Genomic DNA, 24,276 nt, shown 5'->3' on the forward strand with positions numbered 1-24,276 from the left:
TTATACAAAGCATAACAGATCTCCATTGTTTTTGTAAAAATCTCAATGATCTTCTGTTGGGTGGATTTGCTTTACCTTAGCTGGTATAGTTGTAACACAATGCAATTTAATATCAAATAATTACTGTCCACCAAGCAATTCAAAGGTGAGACTGCTAAATAGACACAAATTGTTTTCCTGAGTTTTTGCCCTTGGCTTTCATTTTTTAGTAACTAGGTTGATTAACCTCAAGAGGTCAAAGCCATCAGAAACAAGTGTAAAAATAAATCTGAACCACGAAGAGACACAGCTGCAACATACCTCGAGTTTAGTAAAGATCTCTAAGCTGTCGGAAGGAGACAGAGCTTTTAAGAGGGACTCAGTCATCCCAATCTGGGTCTTGGCTTGGTCCAGGTCCTCCCTTAGCTCAGCCGGGCTGCCACTGAGTGCAGAGTACGTGGATTCTCCTATTAAATGTGTTTTTACGTTTTCTATCTTGTTTAAAATGGAGGATTCCATGACCTGAAATCATGAAACATACAAAAAGTCTGTGGCAGGCTTTATTTAACTAGATTTTAAGACAACTGCATTGCTAGAGAATGAGATGAAACTTTGCTTCATTTCAACGCAAAGTTAATTCTTCGATGTTCTACATTGCTGATACCATTCCAATTGTTTTAAAAAAAAGAATAATACGAAAAAAACGAGATTGACGTTCTGACATTTTTTTTCCAAAAGACTAAATAGGATGAGTCCTTTCCCCCTCCAAAGCAAGTTTTATCCAGCATCTCAGCTGAGGTGCCCTCTCGAGGCACTCATTGGAAAATATATTAAAATATACAGAAAAATTAAATGGCCAGCATTTATTGAGTGTTTATTATGTGCACAGCTTTGTAGTAAGCATTTTACGTACAAAATACAGGCTTTTGAATGTTAAGTAACTTGCCCAAGATCACAAAACTAGTGGTGCCGAGCCAGAACCCCACCCAGAAGGTCTGACTTTGGATGTCACATTCAGCCACTATACGGTCTGATCGAAATAAAATTGTAACCAATCTCTTCACACGATAGAAAACCATACTCGCAGCTATCTCCCTGCTTCTCCATCCAGCAATTAATAAACGGGGAATCACTTGAGCCATATTCTCCTTCCTATGGCCAAAAGACACTCAGGAGGAAACCCTCGTTACTTTACATAGAAGCAGGACAACATCTCCACCTCTACACAGGAGTCCTGAAAATCAGCGAAATGAGACTAAAATAATACGAAAATATTTATTCTAAACAAATACAATGAACTATGCCAAGTGTTAAAAATTTAGTTGGATTTAACGTAGGAATTGAATAAACATGAACTAAATAATGATCTTAATTTCATTTTAGTTTTAAGATTTAGAATTCTGGTTTATGAACTTTTTTTTTCTTTTTTAATTAAGATTTCGTTATCTGAGAGAGAGAGTGCGCAGGGGGAGGGGCAGAGGGAGAAGGAGAGAGAAACCAAAGCCGATTCTGCACTGAGTGCAAGTCCAATGCGGGGCTCAATCTCATTACCCTCAGATCAGGGCCTGAGCTGAAACCAAGAGCTGGACACTTAACCGACTGCACCATCCAGGCACCTGTGAACATTACTTTAGAGTGCTTTAATTGCAGCTTCCAAATAAAAATCCTCTCACCTGCAATTCAAGGGGTATTTCACTGCTTTGAAGGAGAAACTGTATGTTAGCCACTCTTGTAGAAAACTCTGAAGATTTTTGTTCATAGGCTTGTAACTCTTCCTAGAACAAATAATGTTAATGGAAAATATATTTTTATTTGTTTTTTATTTTCTGGTACCCAGGATTACTATTATTATATACAGAAACTAAGAAAGCCTTTCAATATCCCCCAAATCACTTGTTTTTTGAAGGAGTCCTAGGAGTTACACACACACACACACACACACACACACACACACACACACGCACTCTGTTGGCGGAATCCAGCCCACAGGCTGGCAGTTTACACTCTTTAACTTCAAATTTTTAAACAACCTGTATGTCAAGGCATTTCTTTTTTTTTTTTTTTTTTAAGATATATATATATTTATTTATTTGACAGACAGAGATCACAAGTAGGCAGAGAGACAGAGAGAGGGGAGGGGAAGCAGGTTCCCCGCCGAGCAGAGAGCCCAATGTGGCGCTCAATCCCAGGACCTTGGGATCACAACCTGAGCCAAAGGCAGAGGCTTTAACCCACTGAAACACCCAGGCACCCTTGTCAAGGTATTTCTAAGGGACTTACTCATGTACACTTAGAAAATCATAATTTCTGTCATCATACACAATGGAAACTCCTATATCTCTACACATTTTTGAAAACCTTTTCCAAATGTATGAAAATGGATATATGAATTTAAAAGCAGATAAAATAACAAAGATTCGAGAACAGATAAAGCACTGGAGCTGGCATGCTGTAAAACCTTCATGCACACATTTATTTTTCTATTATACTGAACCAGATATAATTGCTAATCTTTAACTGTTTTCTGACCTACGAAGATAGAGATTTCATGCGATCCAAGTGAATAATACATAAATAAGCAATTAGAAAGAATTCTTCCTAGGGTTAAAAGAGATAACTTAAATCTTTCCAAATGGTACAGCGATTACAGTTTTAAAAATAGCCTTTTTTGAAGCTCTAATAAGATTTTAATACTGGGCCTGATACTTTTTTTCTAATCTTTGGTAAGGAGAGACTGCTTAATTCAAATTATGAAGGTTGACCATAATCATGATGTAGGATCAGGAGTTAATAGTCTAAGGGCTGGCAGTCTATTTTTATAAGTAAAGTTTTATTGGAAATAAATAAATACTTCCACGCATTTATGTATTGTCTATGACTGAATGCTTTCATGCTACAACAGCAGCATTAAGCAGTTGTGACAGTGAGCAAATGATCTATAAGCTTAAAATATTTACAATTTGACCTCTTAAGAAAATGTCTGCCAACCCCTGGGACCTATACTGACCACCAGGGAATAATTGTGCATTTTGACAGGGCTTCTTCTAGGAGTTATTAAAATTTTGTATACCATGAATGCCTCTGATAGTCTGGTAAATCCTGCGGACCCTTTGCATAACTATTTTTTAATAATAAAATGTAAGATAAATCATGTAGGAGGATAAGGGAAAACAATTAAATTGAGTTACAGTTTTCAAAATATCAAAAATAATTTCTGCCATAGTAATATACATGTTTCTATATTAATACTTTAAATAATAAGATCTAGAAGTGATTCTACTGAATACCATAATTTCAAAGTACTGATAAAGGGTAACAGTTACAACCAGATGATTCAAAAGTATCTGTGATTTTCTTGACAACAAAGTCACGTATAACATTCATCCTACTATGTTTGTTGACTATATTCATAATTGGAACCAATATTACAATCTGATTAGCCATTCATAAAAATAAAGATGCAACTTTTCCCATATGACGTCATTTTATCCAGGAACCACTTGCATGTCTGTCAACCCCAGGTTAATAATACCTGCTAACATCTTCCTAGATACACAAACAACAGAAAGGTCCCACTCAAGGGATAAGAAAACATTTCTTTGTGATTTCTCTACTCTGCTTCGAGAAAGTAAGCTCCAGATTAAACATCAGCTGTGTACAAAAAGAGTATACATTTTACTTCTGTTGCAAATTACCTTCAGCTTTTCTCTTTCATCTTCAGCCAGTTGATGTAATTCCATTTTTCGAAGGACCTTTTCAGTCCACTCATCAATGACATTTTTTAAGTTAAAAAGTTTGTCCCATAAAGCTAGAGCTCGACCAAGATTTTCATAGTAGTCTTCTGTCTTCTCATTTATCTACCATAATTAAAAAATAGAAAGAACACATTTAGTGGTAAAAAGTATGAAAACCATTGTTTCAGATGCTCTATTTTAAAATAAAAATTGAATTTACCTTTGCCTATTAAAATAATTTGCTTTATTTATCAACAAAAAAATGTGCTTTAACAGATCACATAGTTCTTCCTTCCACCAAAAAAAAAAAAAAAAACTTTGCTGCCACTTATAGGCAACTGAAAGCAATAGTCCAACAAATTAATAAGCCACAATAAATAAAAGGGGCTTTTAAGAACCCAGATGAAAATATAACATGGACAAATGCTTAATCTGTAATTCATAAAAATATGTTACTCAACTAAAACTGTATTAAATAAATATATAGTTGGACTTGAATATCCTAAATGGTTAATATATTAACTAGTTTATTTTACACAAGTTGAGTATATGCCTTTATATCTCAAAGACGATAGACCCATTTGTTAGTAGACCCATTTCACTCAGGGGTGAAATTAATTCTTAAGTCATAAATTTTATACTATTTGAACATTTTATAATAAACACTTCCAAATATAATAGTCAAATAAAAATACTAAAGGTATGACAGAAAAGACTGATTTGTTATAAAATAAAAATTTTAGTGAATTAAATTGTCACTCACATCAAGCCATCTATCCACAATAATATTAGCTTCTTTCTCAAAAGGAGGCTCTTCAAAAATTCTCATTTTATTTAGATGAAATTGTAGATTTCTGCAGATCTGGTTAATCTTGTCTACAACTTCTAAATGTTCACTAAATTCTTCTTTGACAATTTCAATCTGTAAAAAAGATAGGTGACATTTTTTGATATATTTACACAGTAAAACCGATAACCAAAATTCTGTTATTGGCTATTTACAACAGTATTTCCTCTGTATATTTTACTTTTCTAAAGCAAGCTATTATTTTCCTACTTTCTCAATAAAAGTATTTAGAATCCTAACTATCTCATTTAACAATAATCTTACATCCATGGGCACCTGGGGTGGCTCAGTGGGTTAAACCTCTGCCTTCGGCTCAGGTCATGATCTCAGGGTTCTGGGATTGAGCCCCGCATCAGGCTCTCTGCTCATTGGGGAGCCTGCTTCCCCACCCCTCTGCCTGCTTCTCTGCCTACTTGCAATCTCTCTCTGTCAAATAAATAAATAAAATCTTTAAAAAAAAAACACACACAATCTTATATCCAAATTTCTTCCCACTCTGCATGATAAAATAATTACAATAATCTAAAACCATGTTTCTTGTCCATGTGAAATAACAGTCTACCCCAAAAAACCCCACCTTCATTCAGTAGTATAAAAAATGGCAGATCCTAGATTCCTCTAACAGGAATCATTGTTGGAATGTTGAATAACCTATATGCTCATCAGAATAAAACAGAACTCTAATACATCTTTAATATGACTTCAATTTTCATCTTTCATGATTCTAACATCATTTCTAACATGGAATGTGAAACACTGCTTTATCAAAAAAAAATTTGAGAGTTGACTAATGTAATCTTCATGTTTTCATGTAATCTTCATGCTCGCTTACCAGTATGACCTGAGCATTTTTAATAATTCCATAAAATTTGAAAATAAATTTCCAACAAGCAAATGTCTAAAAAATATATACACCTCAGGAAATTTCTGGAAATACAGAGCAGATATAACCTTCCCTATTCTTCCTATTAAGTACGACGAAAAACCCTGGATATCATATACCTTCCTGAACAACTGGGGACATCAGCTCTGAACACCAACTTTGTGGTAAGTTCCCTGCATTTTCTTTTTTCCTCCGATATCCCAGATTGTGTGCTGGAGAAGTCAACACATAGTGATATCAAAAAGTACAGGGAAAAAAAAAAGTCCGAAGGGAAGCTTGCTCTCTTCAGCCAGAGAACCAAAAATGGGACAATCTAGCAAGACAGAACACTTTCAGAAAATAATCACTCACTAGGGCTAAATACCATAGAAAAAGATATGAAGAGACAGTTCACCAAAGATGACATACAGATGGCAGACAAGCACCAGAGAAGATTATCAATACTACTAGCAATTAGGAAAATGCAAATTAAACCATAATACGATATCACTACATACCTATCAGATGGCTTTTAAAAAACTGAGACAATATCTAATTCTGGCAATGATGCAGAGAAACTGGGTCACTCCACACTGCTGATGGGAATAGTCTGGCAGTTTCTTTAAAAACTCAATACACAGTTAACATACAAGCCAGCAACTGTACTCTTGGGCAGTTAACCCTGAGAAATAAAAACTTCTATTCACATAAGACTCCTACATGGAGGTTTATAGCAGCTTTACTTAAAATAGTCAAAACTTATAAACAACCCAGATGTCCTTCAGTGGTGAATAATTAACCAAACTGTGATTAGAACCATGCCATGGAATACTACACAGCAAGAAAAAGGAACAAACTATCAACACATGCAAGAACCTGAATGGATCTCCAGAGAATTATGCTGAGTGAAAATAGCCAATCCCCAAAGGTTACATATTGTATATATGCAGAGGAGGGAAACAGTAGGTTCTCAAATGACAACATGAGGGGCCCTCGTGGTGAAGGAAACATTTTTTATCGTGACTGTCTCAAAATCCGTATCCTGATTGCAATATGGAACTATGTACGTTTATGAGATTTAACATTGGGGAAACTTACAGTAAAGGGTATAGAGGATCTCTATATAATTTCTTACAACTGCACGTGAATCTACAATTATCTGAAAATAAAAGTGTAACTAAAACAATAATTGAATAAAAAATTTTTAAACGGGAAAAAAATTACTAGGGAGATTTCGGTCTCCTAACTGGAGGCTGACTCATACATCTGTAAAGATAAGACGCAAACTCTCTCCTGGCACAGAACTCTCTGCCTGGGGCATAATAATTTATGTTCACTCAAATGGGGAAAAAATTGTATGTATTTAATTTTCATTACATTCAAAGAACCTTGCTGTTACACTGACACAAGCCACCACTGAGTAAAGAAAAAAGAAAGAGCAAGACTATGGATTCTGTTCCACAATAAATGGAAAGGGCAGAATAAAGAAAAAGTAGACTCACTCTGCCTTTTCCCAAACCTGAATAGTCCCCTGACATTCTAGCCTTTAGTCTTACTTTTGCACTTCTGTCTTTCATTAAAGAGAGTGGAAATCTGGTCCCATATCCTAGATAAACATCCAGGTTTCTAGGCTTTGGAGGACAAAAGTTCTCAGTGGTATCGTGTTTCAGTCACTGGTGCGGAGCATCATGCTGCGAATACATACTACAGAAATGGATTTTTTCTGAAGATAGTATCTAATTCATCACAAAATTAAATGAAAGTTATGTTAACTGTCAGTACTAAAATGTGCTTTTTTTCAGAGTTAAAAAAGCATCGTAGAAAAGAATTAAACATTAGTGTAGTAGAACTTGTATAGCTTCCATACAAACTAATATATTATTTTAACAAATATATGAAATGCTCCTATGCTAGACACCATGCTAGACAGAAGATTCTCAACACAATAAGAAGTGCCTAGACCCTTATACATTCCTATTTCTATTAATTTTAGAAATATTTTATTTATTTATTTGACACAGATACAGAGTACAACCAGGAGGAGTAGCAGGCAGAGGCAGAAGCAGGCTCCCCACTGAGCAGGGAGCCCGATGTGGGGCTCGATCCCAGGACCCTGAGATCATGACCTGAGCCAAAGACAGATGCTTAACCAACCGAGCCACCCAGGTGCCCCTATTAATTTTTAAAATACCTTTGTGAGCGCATCTTTACAGTTGAAAAAGGGGAACAAAGCAAAGGTCACCAATTTTTACTTCTACCATATATGTATTTCAAATGTTTACAGAGACTACAATATGATGATGATTGAAACATGACTTTGTAGTTATACAGACCTGGGATTAATCAGGTTATGATTAATAATCATATGGCGTAATGATTACGCCATTATTAGCCATATAATCCTGGGGAAATTACTCAACCTCTAGCCTCATTTTTTGACTTTTTTTTACAGAGGAAGTTGCTACTCTATTCAAATTCCAAGACATCAATTGATCATTACTGGTAAGCAGGATCAGTAAGCCTGAAAAATTCAGTACATGGAGATGGTTCTTTTTCTGCTCTGTGTTGCTTCCTTATTGTTCAATAGGTAAGATCCTCGAGACTAGCATTATGAACCTATCTTCAGATCCGGTGAAGAACCCAGGTCAGTGTATCCATATCTGAGCTACCCTGTGATAAAATTCCAAGATTTGGATTTAGATCTGGACGAGAAAAAGGCCTTGTAAGCATTTAGGCTGGCCCACATGCCCCAACCACTTTTTTCCCAGGGAACTTGCTGGGGTATTGAGCACTCATGCAGATTATAATAAGGCAATACCATTGGTCTTATTTTTTGAGTATATATCTCCTTTGACAATCCCACAGCAAATCCAGGAAAACGGACAGGGCAGGGTTGGGGAATCTCTGTGTTCTTTATTTATGACACCATTTTTTTTTTAAGATTTTATTTATTTATTTAACACAGAAAGAGAGAGATCACAAGCAGGCAGAGAGGCAGGCAATGAGAAAGGAGGAAGCAGGCTTCCTGCTGAGCAGAGAGCCCAGTCGTGGTGAATAATCCTTTTAATGTACTGTTGAATCCTATTGGCTAGTATTTTGGTGAGAATTTTTGCATCTGTGTTCATCAAGGATATTGGTCTGTAGTTCTCTTTTTTGATGGGATCCTTGTCTGGTTTTGGGATCAAGGTGATGCTGGCCTCATAAAATGAGTTTGGAAGTTTTCCTTCCATTTCTATTTTTTGGAACAGTTTCAGGAGACTAGGAATTAGTTCTTCCTTAAATGTTTGGTAGAATTCCCCCGGGAAGCCGTCTGGCCCTGGGCTTTTGTTTGTTTGGAGATTTTTGATGACTGTTTCAATCTCCTTACTGGTTATGGGTCTGTTCAGGCTTTCTATTTCTTCCTGGTTCAGTTGTGGTAGTTTATATGTCTCTAGGAATGCATCCATTTCTTCCAGATTGTCAAATTTGTTGGCGTAGAGTTGCTCATAATATGTTCTTATGATTGTCTGTATTTCTTTGGTGTTTGTTGTGATCTCTCCTCTTTCATTCATGATTTTATTTATTTGGGTCCTTTCTCTTTTCTTTTTGATAAGTCGGGCCAGGGGTTTATCAATCTTATTAATTCTTTCAAAGAACCAGCTCCTAGTTTCGTTGATTTGTTCTATTGTTTTTTTGGTTTCTATTTCATTGATTTCTGCTCTGATCTTTATGATTTCTCTTCTCCTGCTGGGTTTAGGGTTTCTTTCTTGTTCTTTCTCCAGCTCCTTTAGGTGTAGGGTTAGGTTGTGTACCTGAGACCTTTCTTGTTTCTTGAGAAAGGCTTGTACCGCTATATATTTTCCTCTCAGGACTGCCTTTGTTGTGTCCCACAGATTTTGAACCATTGTATTTTCATTATCATTTGTTTCCATGAATTTTTTCAATTCTTCTTTAATTTCCTGGTTGACCCATTCATTCTTTAGAAGGATGCTGTTTAGTCACCATGTATTTGGGTTCTTTCCACATTTCCTCTTGTGATTGAGTTCTAGCTTCAGAGCATTGTGGTCTGAAAATATGTAAGGAATGATTCCATTCTTTTGATACCGGTTGAGACCTGATTTAGGACTGAGGATGTGATCTATTCTGGAGAATGTTCCATGGGCACTAGAGAAGAATGTGTATTCTGTTGCTTTGGGATGAAATGTTCTGAATATATCTGTGATATCCATCTGGTCCAGTGTGTCATTTAAGGCCTTTATTTCCTTGTTGATCTTTTGCTTGGATGATCTGTCCATTTGAGTGAGGGGAGTGTTAAAGTCCCCTACTATTATTGTATTATTGTTGATGTGTTTCTTTGATTTTGTTATTAATTGGTTTATATAGTTGGCTGCTCCCACGTTAGGGGCATAGATATTTATAATTGTTAGATCTTCTTGTTGGACAGATCCTTTGAGTATGATATAGTGTCCTTCCTCATCTCTTATTATAGTCTTTGGCTTAAAATCTAATTGATCTGATATAAGGATTGCCACTCCTGCTTTCTTCTGATGTCCATTAGCATGGTAAATTGTTTTCCACCCCCTCACTTTAAATCTGGAGGTGTCTTCGGGTTTAAAATGAGTTTCTTGTAGGCAACATATAGATGGGTTTTGTTTTTTTATCCATTCTGATACCCTGTGTCTTTTGATTGGGGCATTTAGCCCATTAACATTCAGGGTAACTATTGAGAGATATGAATTTAGTGTCATTGTATTGCCTGTAAGGTGACTGTTATTGTATATTGTTTCTGTTCCTTTCTGATCTACTACTTTTATGCTCTCTCTTTGCTTAGAGGACCCCTTTCAATATTTCCTGTAGAGCTGGTTTGGTGTTTGCAAATTCTTTCAGTTTTTGTTTGTCCTGGAAGCTTTTAATCTCTCCTTCTATTTTCAATGATAGCCTAGCTGGATATAGTATTCTTGGCTACATGTTTTTCTCATTTATTACTCTGAATATATCATGCCAGCTCTTTCTGGCCTGCCAGGTCTCTGTGGATAAGTCTGCTGCCAATCTAATACTTTTACCATTGTATGTTACAGACTTCTTCCCCCCGGGCTGCTTTCAGGATTTTCTCTTTGTCACTAAGACTTGTAAATTTTACTATTAGGTGACAGGGTGTGGACCTATTCTTATTGATTTTGAGGGGGGGTTTCTCTGAACCTCCTGGATTTTGATGCTTGTTCCCTTTGCCATATTGGGGAAATTCTCTCCAATATACCTTCTGCTCCCCTCTCTCTTTCTTCTTCTTCTGGAATCCCAATGATTCTAATGTTGTTTCGTCTTATGGTGTCACTTATCTCTCGAATTCTGCCCTCGTGGTCCAGTAGCTGTTTGTCCCTCTTTTGCTCAGCTTCTGTATTCTCTGTCATTTGGTCTTCTATATCGCTAGTTCTTTCTTCTGCCTCATTTATCCTAGCAGTGAGAGCCTCCATTTTTGATTGCACCTCATTAATAGCTTTTTTTATTTCAACTTGATTAGATTTTAGTTCTTTTATTTCTCCAGATAGGGCTTTTATATCTCCCGAGAGGGTTTCTCTAATATCTTCCATGCCTTTTTCGAGCCCGGCTAAAACCTTGAGAATCGTCATTCTGAACTCAAGATCTGACATATTACCAATGTCTGTATTGATTAGGTCCCTAGCCTTTGGTACTGCCTCTTGTTCTTTTTTTTGTGGTGAATTTTTCCGCCTTGTCATTTTGTCCAGATAAGAGTATATGAAGGAACAAGTAAAATACTAAAAGTGTGGCAACAACCCCAGGAAAATATGCTTTAGCCAATTCAGAAGAGATCCCAAATCGTGAGGGGGAGGAAAGGGGATATAAAGAGGTTCAGAAAGAAAAAAGAAACAAATAAAAAAAGAAAACCAATAATGAAAAAAATAAAAAAGGAAAAAAATATATATATATTAGATAAACTAGTTAAAAAACGTTAAAAAAAGAAAAGGGTAAAAGTTAAAAAAAAATTTAGCAGAAGAAGAGAGAAAAAAAAATTGAAAAAGAAAAAAAATTAAATTAACTGCAAGGCTAAAGAATCATGGGGAGAAAGCCATGAGTTCCGTGCTTTGCTTTCTCCTCCTCTGGAATTCCGCTATTCTCCTTGGTATTGAAACTGCACTCCTCGTAAGTGAACTTGGTCCTGGCTGGGTTTCTTGTTGATCTTCTGGGGGAGGGGCCTGTTGTAGTGATTCTCAAGTGTCTTTGCCCCAGGCGGAGTTGCACCGCCCTTACCAGGGGCCGGGCTGAGTAATCCGCTCGGGTTTGCTTTCGGGAGCTTTTGTTCCCTGAGCGCTTTCCGTAGAGTTCCGGAGGACGGGAATGAAGATGGCGGCCTCCCATTCTCCGGCCCGGAGGAGCCGAGAGCCCGGGGCCCCACTCCTCAGTGCGCCCTCAGAGAACAGCGCCCAATTACTCCCGTCATGCTGACCTCCGGCCGTGCTCCGAGCTGACCGAGCCTGCGACCGGTTCAAGGTAAACCCGAGCTTAGAGCTCACTCCTCGGCTCTGTCTCTGTAGCCGGCTTCCCCGTTCTAATACCTGCAAGCTCTGCGACACTCAGACACCCCCGATCCTTCTGTGACCCTGCGGGACCTGAGGCCACGCTGACCCCGCGTGGGCTTCACCCCGGTTAAGCCTCTGGAGCGATGTCCCTCAGTGGAACAGACTTTTAAAAGTCCTGATTTTGTGCTCCGTTGCTCTGCCGCTTGCTGGGAGCCGGCCCCTCCCCCCGCGGTCTATCTTCCCGTAGCTTTGGATTCACTTCTCCGCCAGTCCTACCTTTCAGAAAGTGGTTGATTTTCTGTTTCTAGAATTGCTGTTCTTCTTCTCTTCGATCTCCCGTTGGATTTGTAGGTGTTTGCAATCTTTAGATAAGCTATCTAGCTGATCTCCCGCTACCTGAAGTAGTCTCAGCTGCTACTTCTCCACCATCTTGACTCCTCCCCCACCTAAAGTCCTCATTCTTATAAGGCTGATCATGTTGAATTTTCTGAGAACCAAAAGAACACATAGGCCCTTATATCCACTCGGATAGGGACAGGATCCTCCTAGATCCGGAGACCACCAAACCCAGAAGCTACCACTGCTAGATGGAAGGAGACAGGCTGCTCCTGAGCAACTCTACCTTCACTGTCTGCTCCATCTTGGTGGCCTTCATTTAAATCTCATAGGAGGGGCGCCTGGGTGGCTCAGTCAGTTAAGCACCTGCCTTTAGCTCAGGTTGTGATCCTAGGGTTGTGGGATTAAGCCCAGCGTCAGGCTCCCTGCTCAGCCGGGAATCTGCTTCTCCCTCTCCCTCTTCTCCTCCCACCCGCTTGTGCTCACTTGCTCACTATCCCTCTCTCTCTCAAATAAATAAAATCTTAAAAAAAAAAAAGTAAATCTCATAGGAAATCAGTTAGACAGTCACATATTGTACAACTGGTGTCCAAACAGGGTTCTTTATGATCGGTCAGTTCAAGAGACTGAGTCTGAGAAGTAGGTCTCGCTCCTACTCTAAATAGCTCTGACCGTGTTATTGGTACCCTGAATGTCACTTCAGCTTCAGGGATAAGAGTTCTAGATAAAGACTCAATTTTAAGAGTCTGGTTGATTCTCTCTCTCTCAGCAATGGGAAGTTCAATGAAATAGCTTCCTAACAATCAGCTGTATCAAGTCGATTGTATTTCCCACATGCTTTTGACCCTTTAACAGCACTTTAGCACAGGACTCATAAAACCAGTAGGAAAAGTAACTTTCTGGAGTACAATAATATAGTGTAGTAGTAGTATGCTTCAACTATTCCATTCCTTGGCCACTTTGGTAGATAACCACCTAAAATCGTAGAAAATAATGACACCTAGTGTCCAAAAGTGTAACTCTTCTTAGAATATGTTGTGATTGGTGAGGCTGTGAACATAGATGAAGCATCATGGATGTAAATACATCTTTACAGAAAGTGAATAAATAAAAATGTAATTATTCCTTTGTCTGCTAATAATGGAGGGGTCTTCTCACTACCTTCATTCTCTGGAGCCTAAAAGGAAGTCTCAGTTTCCTTTTTGGTAGAAGGTCATTGCAAAGACTGTCAAAACCATACAGAGGTAGTAGCAGGAGTGACCCCAGATGTCAACAGAACCACTTCACCAGGATAAAAAACCAAACACAAGTAACCCAGCATCAACTTGGGGACTGAAATATTTCAAGTCCTAGTAATAAATTCAATAAGGTCTTAGATATCTGATAAAACATGGTCACTGTTCTTTTAAGCCAAGTTTCAAAAATGACTCTATTTATAATATCCTCGTAATGGTCAAGGCCACTGTGCAGAGTTTCCTTTGGAATCTTTACTCACCTCGGCTATCCTTTTCTTTAGGTTCTCTTTACCCATGTAGGAAGCCTGAAGGGAGATGACATTCTCTTCTTTTTGAATCAAAGCAGTCAAGACACTTTTAAAATTCTGATATTGTTTTAAGAGCTCCAAAACTCTTTCACATTGATCAAGGCTATGAAGAAAAAAAAAAGTAAAACAGGTAAATCTCGAAAAATAAGAAAACCATTCTCTCTCTTTGTAAGTATCCTATGATAATGTCTAATACATTATGGAAGATTTTTCCTCTTGACATGGTCTAGCATATTGCTTTACCAATGTAACCTAAGACAATGGCTCATATAGTTATCTGGCAAATGGATGGTATAAAAAAAAATCAAGGATTATAATTTTCACCAGATCAAAAGTAAAAAAAAAAAAAAAAAAATTACCAGATGTAAGCTCTAGAAGGAAACACATGATTCATAATCTTAAGAAATCAGCATCTCAATTTCATCATTAACCAAAAAACAGCTTGGAAAACAGTGCCTCCCTAGCACTATTCTTGGAGCACTATTAGTTTCGATACTAACTAATTCAGCAAGTCACAGTTTAGGTCAATTTAACTTATTCTAGATTTAGCCCTTTTTATTATTTTTTTAATAGAAGAATTTTTTTTATAAGATTATTTACTTATTTATTTGACAGACAAAGATCACAAGTAGGCAGAGAGGCAGGCAGAGAGAGAGGGAAGCAGGCTCCCTGCTGAACAGAGAGCCCCATGCTGGGCTCAATCCCAGGACCCTGAGCTGAAGGCAGAGGCTTAACCCACTGAGCCATCCAGGTGCCCCTAGATTTAGCCCTTTTTAAAAAGTAAAGTAGTACAGATAACTTGGCAGTTAGGATACCTGATTTCTACTTATATCTGGGCATTACTCAGTCATGTGAACTTAGATAAGTTACTTTAACCTCTCTGGACCTCCGTTTCTTTCCTCTATAAAATCTAAAGGCAGACTAGACCAAATACCACAGACAAGCTTTATCTTGATTACTGTACACTCAGCTTCCAGGAGAACACAGGAGGGGCACCCGGACAGAGTTCTGGGTAAAAGGACCACAGAGGTGAGCAGAGTTAGAGGAAACTTCCAAGGAACTGAGGTACCAACCAGAGCAAAAACAGACCACTCAGCCTCAGCGTAAGGGGGAAAGTACCCTGAGCCAGAGAGGAGGGTGCCAGTAGGAGATGCCAGAACCACCTGCTAGAAAGGGAGGCGGTTAAGACCATCTCTGCTAGTCCTCAAATCTCCTACGTGCGCATCCCACTTCCTATCCCAACTGGGCCCCCTTGGCCTGGCTGGTCCAGGCTGTTAGGGATCAGCCTTCCTGACTACTTCTCCGTTCAGGCAGAGAGTAAGGTAAAGAAGGCATGGATGGAGAATACTGAGCAGAACTGCCAACTAGGACTGGTAGGTAATGGCTATCACATAGTTAAGAACACTTTTGAGCCTGCCCAGGCTTGAAGATGCCACACAGCCAGCTTTAAAGATGGAGGAAGGGGACACACATCAAGGAAAGTGGTAGGAGGCCTCGGAAAGGAAAAGTATTCTGTCCTAGAGCCTCGGAGAAAGGAAGGCAGCTTGATTTCAGAAATTTCCAACCTCCAGACCATAAGATAAATTTGTATTGTTTGGTGAGTGCTGTGAAGTGTGTAAACCTAGCGATTCACACACCTGTACCCCTGGGACAAATAATACATTATACGTTAATAAAAAATAAAAAAATGTTTTTTAATTGTATTTTTTTTTTAACCACTGAACTTCCATTAAACGAAATAGCAACAGAAAACTAACATGGGTAGGATAACAATAAACACACTGTGTAGTTGTTGTCCCTCTTAGATAACCTCTTAAATTCATTGGGCTATAATCTAGGATGCCAGATCTTACCCAGACATTGACCCCATCAGCTTCTAGTATGAAACTCTCACGTTTACATCCATGCAAATGTGTTTTCAATGTATTTCAAAAAGTTAACTGTGCTACACACAACTTCTCAGATTTGGGAGGGACTTTTCCCCTTACCATTCAGTGACCGAAGCTTTTGTACTCTCCAACAAAAGTGCTGTATTTTGGAACTGTTCATTCAGTGATTTTTCTCTACCATCTCTGAATTGTGGGAGAGAATTAACCGTCTCTTGCAACCATTTCTTCTCTTCTTCATAGTCATCTAGATCCTTATCCAGTCTCGTTAGTGATTTTTTCCTTGATTACGAAAGAGAAAAGTTTGATAGCCAGTTATTAGCCAATCTGATTCAATACAAGTATGGGTAATTTGGGGGAGCACGCTAACTTTAATTTGCCCTCAAATTACTATATCAAAATTACACAGTCCTATTATAGAGTTCACGAGGTCCTATGCATCTCCAGAATACTAATTTGGTATTTTAGACATAATAAATATACAGAACCTCAAGCAGTAACATTTTTCTGTGGTGAACGCGCCTGTAAAGGAAGTGTAAGTATGTGAGAGAAGAGAGAAAGAGTATGTGTGTGTGTGAATGGGAAAGAGAGCATGGCATGGAGAGAAGAAAAGAGATGAGTGGTCATGCCTTGCAAGCTTCTAAGGAAGAGTGGAGGAGGCCAAGGAGAAAGGAACAAGCAAGGAAATCTCGCATTTCTACCTTCTATACCAAAACCTCTTCCCCATGAAAAAAAGAGTCATTTGACCTAAGAGCTTTAACCTGCAAACTGATCCTGGAAGGATTAACTCCATTCACTCAGGTCTGAATTGCTCTTACCAGATACTCACTGTCTCTACCTCCTCTCTTCAGTTCTCTCTGGAATCCACTCCCATAAGGCTTTCACTCCCCACCGCCCCTCCAAGACTGCTCTTCAAGATCTCCAAGTAGCCTCCTTGTTGCTAACCCATGTTCCATTCTCAGTCTTTGTCCCCTTCACTGGTCAGTGGCATTGACACAGCTGACCACTTCTCCTTGTTGAAAGGCCTCCTCACTTGACCCCAGGACTCTTGATTTTCCTCCTCCTATACCCGCCACCCCTTCTCAGTACCTATGCCTGGTTCCTCTTCATCTCCCGAATCTCCTAAGATGGAGTGCTTAGATCATGCAGCTCAGCCCCCTTCTCTGGCCTGTCTGAACCCACTCCGCTGGCAATGTCATGCATCTCAGGACTTTATATAGCATTCTAGATGCTGAGGACTCTCCAATGCACACCTCTACTCACCCCTCTCTCCTGACTCCATCTACTGTTAGGAGTCTTATTGGTATCTGTCTTGAATGTCAAGAATTTCGAACCTGTCCTAAAACTGACCACAGTTGATCTTTCATTCAATATCTGACAAACTTCACTCTTTCTCATTTCAGTTGGTGGTAACTCTGTTCTTCAAGTTGCTCAGGTCAAAGCCTAGAATCTTTTTTTTTTTTTTTAAGATTTTATTTATTTATTTGAGAGAGTGAGAGAGAGCATGAGAGGGGAGAAGGTCAGAGGGAGAAGCAGACTCCCTGTGGGACTGGGAGCCTGATGCGGGAATCGATCCCAGGACTCCAGGATCACGACCTGAGCTTAAGGCAGTCGCTTAACAACTGAGCCACCCAGGCGCCCAAAGCCTAGAATCATTCTTGACTCCAATCTTTCTTTTATAACCTAGGTACAGTGTGTCAACAAATCATGTGGACTCTATCTTCAAAATATACTCAGAATCTTAGCACTTTCTGCCACCACACCACTGGTCCACGCCGCCATCATCCCTTACCTGGCTTACTACCACAGATGGACCTAGACTTCCTGCATCTTCCCCTGACTCCAAGACTCTGTTCTCAACATGCCAGCCAGAGAAAGCTTGTTAACACTGAAAACTAAATCGCTTCCATCTGCTCAGGACCCTCCAGTGACCTCCCATGTTACTCAAAGAAAAAGCCAAAGTTATCACATGGCCCAGAGGTCCCTACCTGAGCTAAGCCCCATTCCACCGCTCCCTTTCTGATCCCCTTTCATACCTCTTCCCTGCACCACTGACCTTCTCACCTCCTTGCTTCTCCTCAGACATGCGGCACATCCCCACAGCCGGCCTTTGTACCTTCCACTCCCTCAGCCTGGAAGGTTCTTCCTCCTGCTAGTCACGTGGCTAGCTCTCTCATCCATCTGACTCAAAGATTTACTTTCTCAGTAAAACTGTTCTGGATGACCCTTTTGGAATTACAACCCCCTCCTCCTTCCTTAATTTTTCTTCATAGCTTTTATCACCATCAAACATTGAATATCTTACTCCTCTCACTAGGTAAGAAGCTCTATCGGGGACAAGAGTTTTTGTCCATTTTGTTAACTGCTATATCCCCACGACCTAAAATAGTACTGGGCACACAACACACATTTGTTGTATTAATAACTAAACTAAAAATTACAACGACTTATGGTTTATCAATGTATAATTTTTCATGTACAAATTAACATGAATTTATTCATTACTTAGTATTTATAAATATATAATAAAAATTTATTAACAATGAGTGACTAAATGAGTAGTTAGTTCAACACCTTACTAAGAACTGGGCACTGTAGGAATGAAAGTCTCTCTGTGACTGCGAGCACAGGGCAGTTTCAGAGGGAAGAGCTTAGTCAGCTACAGAGCCTCAAGACGGCATGGAGCCTTAGGGATTCAGTGGGCAGAAGAGACAGAATGTGGGAATGATTTAGACAGGGAAGGGGAGTTCCCAAAAGTAACTTGCTAACATTGTCACTTGCAGGACCTGGAGGCTGGCTCTGAACACCAGCATTAAAATAACAGCACTCGGGCGCCTGGGTGGCTCAGCGGGTTAAAGCCTCTGCCTTCGGCTCAGGTCATGATCTCAGGGTCCTGGGATCGAGCCCCGCATCGGGCTCTCTGCTCAGCGGGGAGCCTGCTTCCTCCTCTCTCTCTGACTGCCTCTCTGCCTACTTGTGATCTATCTCTCTGTCAAATAAATAAATCTTAAAAAACAAAACAAAACAAACAAAAAAAAAACCAGCACTCGTACAGAAGACTGCCCTCCTCAGTTTACTGAAATTCTGCTCATTCTCCAGAATGAGCACTAACCTTCGCTGACCTCTCAAAGTCAATCCTATGCCTTCCCACTCAGTCCCCTTCCCAATCTTGCTGGCAGGAGAGGGGAAAACCAAATAATTCAGGAAGAAGCAGGGACAGGGCGTGGCAGGCCTATCTCTCACCACATTTTTCTTTATTATCCACCGTGTGGATCTTCCCCCATCACAAGAACCCCTTAATAAAACAGCACTAAAAGGGACTTTGAAAGAACTCAAGTACTTTACACACAACTTATTTTACTCTTCCTTTATCCCATGAAATGCACGCTTTAATGGGGAAAAAAATTACAGGATATCTTGTAAAGACACTGTCAACAAAAATGAAGCTTGCTAGAAAAGTCTACAGAAAAGAATGCTGAACCGTGAGTAGAGCAGGATGGAACAGAAGTAGAAAGGCATGGGAAGTATTTCTCTCACCTAACAGATACTGAAAACACAGAAAAGTACTGTCCTGCGTCTGGACATGAACGAAAATGAGACTCACCGTTGCTTCACAGCCGGAACACTGGGATCCTTGAGACTGATTTTACCGATCTGATTGTACACATCTTGAATGTTTTTCAGAAGTTCATTATTTTTGAAAATACAAGTCTCTAGTAATTTGTTTTCTTCAGTGAGCTCTCCATGCACGCCATAGTCATGTGTCTCAGATAACTTTCGGGACAGAGCGATGAGGAGTTTGTCACAGGTGTCGTCACCCCGTTTGGCGTCTTTAAAGCTTATGCCGAGCGTTTTCAAACGTTTATCCAAGTGTCTAGCCTGGTCCTTCATCAGGCTGATTTCTCTTTCTTTATTTTCTGCCGTCACAGTGTTTTCTTGTACTACCTGTGTATCTGTAACAGGCTCGAAAGAGAGCTCAGCTGTTCTCAGAGAAGCCAGAAACTCCTCCAGAGCTGTGAGTGCGTCTTTACTCCTCTGGACCTGGTGGTTTGCTTCTTCGAGTTGTGTTCTGTGTTTCTGAAGAATATTCCGAGTCGCGTGTAGATCAAGCGGGTGTAATTCCTTTAATGCAAAGTCGCCCGACTGTTCCAGGTTGTTATATAGTTCAATCTGTCCAGCTATGGAATCTTGGATACTCTAAAATAAAGGAAGAAATGCTGAAAAGGCTGAGGCAGAAGAAAAGACAGACTGCACATCAGAAATGAACCTAAACTTACAATGTCGAGGTGGCATCTAGAAAATGGCTTCTGGGTTTTTCTAAGGCTGACAGTTTCAACAGAAGGAAATATTTTAATTACAAAGGATCAGATGGCCCAGCTGTTTCATTATCTGATAACCTTCCTGATGTCTCAATCCCCCAAAGAAAACAAGTATATAACTCTACTGCTTCAGTGAAAATAGAGATTAAACTGTTGGACATCTGTTTATAATCTGAAAAATAAAACTTAAATTTTTTTTATTTGAAATGAGACTTGGGGGGTGGAGAGTAGGGTCACAGGGTGATGGGCATTCAGGAGGGCACTTGATGTAATGAGAACTGGGTGTTGTATGCAACTGATGAATTACTAAATTCTACCCTTGAAACCAATAATATAGTGTATGTTAACTACATTGAATTTAAATTGAAAATTTTTTAAATTAAAAATTTTTTTTTAATGAGACTTGGAATAAGTAAGCCTTAGAATATGCATGTGAGTCTAGGACACTATTTAGGATTTCAGCCATTGGAAAAGACATTCACAAGCAAACCTTCATTTTGAATTCAAAGAAAATATCTAATTATTTACCCCACCGTACCTACTTTCAAATTTGCAAGGAAATGCAAGTTGAGAAACAAGTAAGTCTAAATTATTGAAGGCTCTTCTGTCATTGCTTATAGTCTAACGGTATACCATTGATGCATAATTAAAAATCTCTGAAGAACTAAATTATTCTATGAGTACGCTGGGAGAACTTCTATTTACCCTCAGGTTTTGATAAATGCCGTCAGCATCAATGAGATGAAATTCTTGAATGACTATTTCACGGAGGAGCAGGTCAGAGCCACAGAGCAGAAGTGATTCCTTCTCCGCAGGTAACGCAATTTTCAGTGCGGTCTCCAAAGATTCCATTCTGGGTGGAAAAATAAACCAGACATAACGGAAAAAGACAACATAAAGATATTCTATAAAATATATTAATGCCATAATTTAACTAAGACATACAATGATATGTACACATCATCACATTAAAACCCAAAACCAGGGACCCCTGGGTGGCTCAGTTGGTTGAGCAGCTGCCTTCGGCTCAGGTCATGATCCCGGCGTCCTGGGATCGAGTCCCGCATTGGGCTCCTTGCTCGGCGGGGAGCCTGCTTCTCCCTCTGCCTCTGCCTGCCATTCTGTCTGCCTGTGCTCGCTCTCTCTCCCTCTCTCTCTGACAAATAAATAAAATCTTTAAAAAAAAAATAAAAATAAGAATAAAATAAATAAATAAAACCCAAAACCAGCAAAATAAAAACAAAAAACCCTTCAAAAACCAAACCCAGCAATCCAAAATCCCAAAGAATAAGTGGTTTGTTATATCCAATATTCTTAATAGCATAATACATAATACATACTCAGTGGAAAATTATTTTAAAATATTCTAAGCCTTACCCCTACCTTTTTTTGAACCTTTTTTTTTTTTTAAGATTTATTTATTTATTTTAGAGAGAAAGAGAGAAAGCAAGTAAGGGGAGGGACAGAGGGAGAGAATCCTTCAAGCAGACTCCCCACTGAGTGAGGAGCTCAACAAGGGGCTTGATCCCACAACCCATGAGATCATGACCTGAGCCAAAACCAAGAGTCAGGAACTCAACCAACTGAGCCACCAGGCACCCCTCTGTATCTTTTGAAATACAAAATATTGAATGTAATTTAAGTTTGCCTTTGATGACAAAGAAATGTCATTATAAATCATTTTATTAGTGAAAGTACAATAGAATTCAAAGAAATAGGCTCTATTAATAATAAAGTGAAATGTGTGACCTTGGACAAATAACATACAGACTCTGAGCCCCTGTTTCCTCCTACATAAAATGGGGATGTGTCCTGGGGAAGCGCATCCTATGTACAGGAGATAGTAACAGCACTCTCACTTTAGAAGTGGGAAAACCAAGGCCCAGAGAAGTGACATGGCCAAACTCATGCCCAAGGGCAGATGGAGTGGGGGAAGGGGATAAAGTAGTTGGGTAAGGGGTGGCCCCAGGCAGGGCATGGCCTTTGGAACTCAACAGAGTTTAAGTTCCACCTAAGTCTCTGGCCGGTGGGGTGGTTCAGTGATGTTGTTTAAATTCCCTAATGGCAATCATAGTATCCTCTCTCACTGTGGTTGTGAGAACTAAATACAATAGCATACTTATTATAGTATTAGCCAGCTTAAAATAGCATTAAAAATTCAGTAAATTCAGTAAACTCATGGTTAACAGATCTTAGAATTATACCTGGTATTAAGAGCCATCTGAAACTCTCTTTCCTTTTCCTTTAATCTGTCTCTCGTGTTCCTTATTAAAGGCTTCTTTATGTCACTGTCAAGCTCTTCTAACTTCAGTGAGGTGAATTCAAACTCTTTCCAGCAAGCATCAGTTTCATCTCTTAAGACCTAGGTGAACCACATGAAGTAATCTATCAACTAGTGGGTTAATAGGCACAATTATTCTGTTCTTGCAAAATGAGGACATGTGCCAACCATTAACACAGAGTTTCACATGAAAATACATTAGAAGTATTTTTATATCTTATTATATATTTTATATCTTATATATATATATATATATTAATAAAATTAATTAAATTTAAAAATATTTTCCAACCATCTACAAGTGAAGTATCCTTCAGGGAACAACAATCTTAACTGTCTTCTTAGAAGTCCCATTCAGTGAAGTCAAGGGAGTCAACAACAAAGGAACAAACTCCCTTCCCATAAGCAGGTGCACAGAATATAATTCAGAAAGATACATGCAATGTAAGAACAGATATCCTAGTTCCTCTAGATAAAAAATCTTTGTTTCTCCCTAAACTGAAAACAAAACTAGAGTGAACCAAAACTGTTTCTATCAAATAAGAAGTGAATGAAATTAAATTATAATTTATAATTAAACACCTAAACATTCAATACTATTCTAGCTCCTTATCTTGTTGTTATTTGTGTGTTTTTTTAAGGCGCTGCTACAGAATTTACTGAGTGCCGATCATTAAAATTTGTTCTTCACCTTCCCCACGGATTATTGCAGCTTTTATAACCAACTCATTATTCAGTTACTGGAGTAAGGTCTCAAGACAGTTTCTTAATTGTGATGCAAACGTGCTAAATTCATCACTTGAACGACAGAGATTTTAACATATTAATTCTGCTTAGTCAGATGGAAAATAGAGAGGAGCCAGATGGTGGAGTGTGACTCAGGAACTGCCATCATAAAGGGAAGATAACTACAGGGCACTGTAGGCTCTCCTGTGGCCCTTTCCTCCACCGGCTGGGTTTTCTGTAAGGGATCGTTCTAATGCACTTCTAAGCACACAACGGTATTGTTCTGCACTGCCACAGATTGGTTTCAAAATACGGGAGATCTTTATTTGTATGGTTTACGATTGGTTTGCCCAACACTAGACAGTTTTCCCTGAAGCGCCTGAGCCAAATGGCTCTCCAGAAGATTATCCATCACTCAGAGCAAAATATCCCTCCACTGCCTGCCCCTTCCTAACTGCCCCAACATCAGATAGATAAGGGACAATTTGGTAAAGACGATGATGACTGAAATAAATATTCAGAGCCACTGGTTTTTCATGTGTTGTTAATTTGAGAGCAGCACAGTTGGACTACTGGTTGAAACTGCCTTGAAACACATTGTTTTGAACAATTCTTTTGAAGCCCTCATTCCCATCCTAAACATAATCCAAAACTCTCCAAGCTACAGTATCTTGACTATCAAATTATAGCACGAGCAATAAATTAGGACCCCCAAACCAAGTCTTTCCTGGGCTTGGTAGCTGAATGCAAATCACTCTCTGAAATAGAATAATGTTAGAAATGCAATCCAACAGAGAGAATTCTTTGGAAACATCTAGCACATGTGACCTCAACAAAAACAGTGAATTCTATACAGATGGTGGTATTATTTTCTAATAGAAGATAAAACTTCTCTAATGATCTTTTTGGTAATTACCCGTAGATCTGTCAGTTTATCCTGCAGACAAGTACTACTCCTTTCCTTGTCACTGGAGAAATCAGAAATAATTCTGAATTTGTTATTTTCCAGGTATAGCTCAAGATTTTCTCTGTGGATATCATACCTGGAAAAAAATTAAATGCAATATTAGTTAATTTTAATAAGACAAAACATTTTTTATTTATAATTTTAAAATTTATAACTTCTAATATATAATTTTTTTAATTTATAATTTTTAAATTATATATGAAGAAATCTCAGGGAATTTGTGCTTAAGTTACCAGAACATGTGCAAAAAAATTATTACTTATGGATTATAAACCTGTATT

The 24,276-nt window shown here is 38.8% G+C and overlaps 1 protein-coding gene across 1 annotated transcript in view; it reads right to left on the reverse strand.

The window, feature by feature from the left end:
- Nucleotides 1-24,276, reverse strand: part of SYNE2 (spectrin repeat containing nuclear envelope protein 2) — a 332,142-nt gene that overhangs the window by 177,682 nt on the left and 130,184 nt on the right. The window contains 10 exon segments of the mRNA XM_032875225.1: nucleotides 301-501; nucleotides 1,653-1,754; nucleotides 3,675-3,836; nucleotides 4,477-4,635; nucleotides 13,769-13,919; nucleotides 15,805-15,984; nucleotides 19,307-19,899; nucleotides 20,727-20,874; nucleotides 22,226-22,383; nucleotides 23,945-24,071. Coding sequence (XP_032731116.1) covers nucleotides 301-501; nucleotides 1,653-1,754; nucleotides 3,675-3,836; nucleotides 4,477-4,635; nucleotides 13,769-13,919; nucleotides 15,805-15,984; nucleotides 19,307-19,899; nucleotides 20,727-20,874; nucleotides 22,226-22,383; nucleotides 23,945-24,071 — 1,981 coding nt within the window.

Source organism: Lontra canadensis, unplaced genomic scaffold (genome assembly GCF_010015895.1).
Source record: "Lontra canadensis isolate GAN:19392208 unplaced genomic scaffold, GSC_riverotter_1.0 scaffold55, whole genome shotgun sequence".
Classification (NCBI taxonomy): Eukaryota; Metazoa; Chordata; class Mammalia; order Carnivora; family Mustelidae; genus Lontra; species Lontra canadensis.